This window comes from Sphaeroforma arctica (genome assembly GCF_001186125.1).
Source record: "Sphaeroforma arctica JP610 unplaced genomic scaffold supercont1.760, whole genome shotgun sequence".
NCBI lineage: Eukaryota > Ichthyosporea > Ichthyophonida > Sphaeroforma > Sphaeroforma arctica.
This window is the reverse complement of record NW_014039798.1, coordinates 3971-8483: the sequence shown is the minus strand read 5'-3', so window position 1 is coordinate 8483 and position 4513 is coordinate 3971. Positions and strand designations below refer to the sequence as shown.

Sequence of the window (4513 nt, the reverse complement as noted above, 5' to 3'; positions counted from 1 at the left end):
TGTGTGGTCATCAGCTGTGCGCTGTGTGTGGCTGTGTGTGGTCATGTGTGGTTATCAACTGTGCGCTGTGTGTGGCTGTGTGTGGTCATCAGCTGTGCGCTGTGTGTGGCTGTGTGTGGTCATGTGTGGCTGTGTGTAGCTGTGTGTGGTCATGTGTGGTCATCAGCTGTGTGCTGTGTGTGGTCATGTGTGGTCATCAGCTGTGCGCTGTGTGTGGCTGTGTGTGGTCATGTGTGGTCATCAGCTGTGCGCTGTGTGGCTTCTGTGCCGTTGGTGCGTTCTCCTCTGCCATTCGCATGTCCTATCGACTGTCGCGTGTATTTCGTGTTCCACTGACTTTCATCGCAAGTGAATTGATTTAAAATTATTGATTCACTGACTTTCATCGCACATAAATTAGTTTTGAATTAGTGTTCCACTGACTTTCATCGCAAGTGAATTAGTTTGAATTAGTGTTCCACTGACTTTCATCGCAAGTGAATTGATTTTGAATTAATGATCCACTGACTTTCCTCGCAAGTGAATTAGTCTTGAATTAATGTTCCACTGACTTTCATCGCAAGTGAATTAGTTTTGAATTAATGTTCCACTGACTTTCTTCCGTTTGTCGTGCGCATTCCCTTCGCCAGCGCAGACACGACCAAGCCACTGCTACGCCTGCTGTCGCCAACAGATGTCATCAAATTCACACTGAGTGAGTATCTCTGTGCTTTGCTTGAGTGTTTGTTGTGTGCTTAGCTCGAGTGTCGGTTGTGTGCTTAGCTTGAGTGTTTGTTGTGTGCTTAGCTTGAGTGTCTGTTGTGTGCTTAGCTTGAGTGTTTGTTGTGTGTTTAGCTTGAGCGTTTTAGGGTTTTGACCTGAGAATGGTCTGTGCGTGTATTCACCGTCAACCACATGTCTTATCTCATGCACTACAACAGATGAGAAGGCAGAGTTGCCGGACTTGATGGGCGTACCTGTGGAGGAGATGTTAGAGACAGAGGCCTATGCACTCGCCCCCACCACAGCACCCCTAGTAGAGGTATACATGCATGCCTACAGCCAAATATATATAGTGCCTCCATGTAGCAGATTCTCTTGTTATGGACTCACTTTTACGCCTCGTACGCAAATGTCTTGTTTTGTGCTTAACCGTAAACCTGCTACTCTTCTGATGTTATTCACTGTCGCACTCCCTTCCTGCTAACCCGTGGCTTGTATTCACATGTGTGGCTGTAGGCTGGTGTGTGTGTTGATACGTTATGACAAGTGATGTGTCATGGACCACTTCTTTGCAACAGAGTGTGCGTAAGTGGTCGGTGGCATCGTTTGTTAGGCACTGTAGTGTCTCTGTTCATTACGTAGTGCCTGTGCTGCATATGCGTGTGTTGTGTAGCCTATAGTTCTTTGCCATTGGTGTGATTATGCAGTATTGGTCTTGTCGCGTGGTTTGATGGATCCCTTTTTTTTCACCAGATTACGAAGTATCACTATACCCTGGTATTACCCAATACATAGGACTGCGACATTTTAAATACGTAATGACTTTTACGTACATACATTTTGTATCAATACCTAGGACTGCGACATTTTAAGTGTGTAGTGCCTTTCATGTACATACATTCTGTATCAATACCTAGGACTGCGACATTTTAAATACATAATGCCTTTTACGTACATACATTCAGTATATGATCTGTATACCGACCACGTATAGCTTGTTTTAACATCCGTAGCCTGAGCCAAACGGGGTACCATACACCTCAAAGCGTCGCTGTAATGCCGTGTGTACTATAGAGCTCGAGACCTCGAAGAGCGTACCTACGCACATGGGTCTATCATGCACAACAATATCTGATTGTCCCAGGTGAACGGTACACACCCAACTCTCCTAGCTACAAGCCACACACCACACTACACTTGCTCAGCTTCACCCCCTCTCACTCAACACACACACCACACCACACTACACTCACTCAACACACACACCCCACTACACTTACTCACTCAACACACACACCACACTACACTCACTCACTCAACACACACACACACTCAACACTACTACTCACTCAACACACACACCACACTACACTCACTCAACACACACACCACACTACACTCACTTAACACACACACAACATTACACTCACTCACTCAACACACACACCACAATACACTCACTCAACACACACACTACACTACACTCACTCAACACACACACCACACTACACTCACTCAACACACATGCCACACTACACTCACTCAACACACACATCACACTACACTTACTCAACACACACACCACACTACACTACACTTGCTCAACACACACACCACACTACACTTGCTCAGCCACACCCCCTGTCGTTCTATTTATCTGCAGGTATTCCATGATCTCGAGGAGAGTGCTATGGACGCCATTGGGCTGACCGATGCGTCGGGGGCGTTGGTGGCGCAGTTGTCTGTGGCCGATGTCATTCGCTTTGCCGATCAGATCTTTGACAACGACTGTGGCACGGTGTCGTTTGATGAGCGCGAGAGTGTGCAGCAGTTGTTCGATCGCCTGGGCCAACGGTTGCATGACCCTGTGTGTGTGCGGAGGGGTGAGACGTTTGGGGATTGCATTGCAAAGGTGTGTTGGCGCAGGATGAGTCATCAGAGGTGTAGTACTCTTGTGTGCGGTTTCCTCTTCCTCGTAGTTCTTTCTGTCTTCTGTGCGTATGAGCTGCGGCCAATGGGTCTGCACACAACGGGATATAAACCGTATGTACATTGTGTGTGTGAAATAAGGTGCCATTCTGCAACATGTGTTTTATACCTAAAAGATCTGTTTTCTTGTAGGTAGGCCGTGTGCATTCTCTATAGATATAAACATCCATTGCAGTGCTTCACATCGACTTGACATTTGGTACAACGAACCTCACGCCTACGCCACTCGACTGGTTGAAGTGACTTCTATTCATAACATTAAAATGCGAGTAGGCTGCACTCGACTAGTTGAAGTGACTTCTATTCATAACAATAGAACGTGTGTACACTGTGGTCACCGGTGGGTGCTAGCGTGCAGAATGGTCCTCATGCATCTCATATGCCACTGATGCATTGCTTAGCGTCCATGACTAACGTGTGAGATCCCTCATGCGTTTGGCTGCAATGGATCTCATACGCCCGGGAAGCTGACTTGTGCCTACCCACTGTGACAACCCATTGCGACACCGTGTGATGTGGCACTGTCTGTAGTACCTTGCATTCTGCGTAGATTCACTTCACTTCTCGTCAGTCGACAGTGCAGGATATGTGTTGTCATTGGTCATCTGTCGTGGCCTGATGACGTCACGTGCTGTTTTCTGTACATACTATTACCCAGTCCATAACCAATGACGTTCTGTGATACACTCTCCGTTGCAGATGATTGCGGCCTCGACCCATAGGGTGTGGATGGTAGACGACAAGGACGGACTAGTGGGGGTCATCCGACAGCAGGATGTCTTGAATGCCATCGCCAACTATCTGGGTCTCTAACGCGAGCACATATTGATATAAAACAAATAATTAAGCACTATACGGAAGAAATGCTTTAGATTCACACACTTATGTTATGGTCCAGATAGTAGAATTCACCGATAGCGAGGATGAACGTGGAGTGTGTATACGTGCACTGCCCTGCACGCCATTTTGATAGGTGCGTCTGTGATGGGTTGGTCCACGTTACTATTGGGCCAACGCGTATGTTCTTTCTCTGTGGTCGTGCGACAGTCACACTGGATGTGCACTCGCGTTCATTCCATTTGGGTTGAGCTGTGCGCAGTTAGAGAAGAGACGTTCCATAAGTGGACCAACGGTACTCTTTAGACGAGTGCTTGATGGTGACTAGCACTGGACATCTGGGGGGGGGTTTTTCTTCTTTTCTCATGATTTAGATTGGAATCAGTAGCTAGCTACCGGTTATTGGTACATGATTAGGTGAGGCAGTCAAGTGATTGGACTACATACTACCACGACCAATCATGAATAATAATATCCGCATATGACTAAGCTCAAGGTCGACTGTCAAACTCTACCGAGAAATTGGCACACTTTATTTGAGATGCTACCTTGATTGATAAAATGTTTTCAAAGTGACTCCCATATGAATGCAGTATTGGGCTTAGAATAGCGCGAACGTATCATCCGGAATATGAACCGCTTTTGGGACGAATCACGCCCAAACCCTAAATCAGTTTCATCCACCAAACTCTGGAGGCCCTCAACTGGCGATGGGGAACCAGAAGATTCAGGAGCTAAGCTACTCGCGCCGATCTCTTCCATTCCTAAATATAACAATGGGCGTATATGTAGATAGGCCATAGTATATATGCAAGCAAAAGGATTGGGCTCGGAACAACCAACCAACCGAAGCCATGTTTCAATACCGTCGACGATGCGGCGGTTCCCACATGTTGTCGGAGTGTGTTGCCACCCAATGATATGATCAGAGTGTATGTACCAATGGTACGATCACAGTGTATATATCAATGATATGATGTCAGTT

General features: G+C 46.7%; 1 protein-coding gene across 1 annotated transcript; it reads left to right on the top strand.

The window, feature by feature from the left end:
* The first annotated feature begins 631 nt into the window (after positions 1–631).
* SARC_08446 (hypothetical protein) lies at positions 632–3669 on the top strand. Its single transcript, XM_014297574.1, has 4 exons — positions 632–694; positions 921–1021; positions 2366–2614; positions 3391–3669. Exons 2-4 carry the CDS (start codon positions 947–949, stop codon positions 3502–3504), a joined length of 438 nt encoding a protein of 145 aa, XP_014153049.1. The 5' UTR covers positions 632–694; positions 921–946; the 3' UTR covers positions 3505–3669.
* Positions 3670–4513: the final 844 nt, after the last annotated feature.

Coding starts and splice junctions, on each gene's coding strand:
- SARC_08446 (XM_014297574.1), top strand. CDS start 947: ATGGGCGTACCTGTGGAGGAGATGTTAGAGACAGAGGCCTATGCACTC. Junction 1,022..2,365: donor CCACAGCACCCCTAGTAGAG/GTATACATGCAT, acceptor ATTTATCTGCAG/GTATTCCATGATCTCGAGGA. Junction 2,615..3,390: donor TTGGGGATTGCATTGCAAAG/GTGTGTTGGCGC, acceptor TCTCCGTTGCAG/ATGATTGCGGCCTCGACCCA.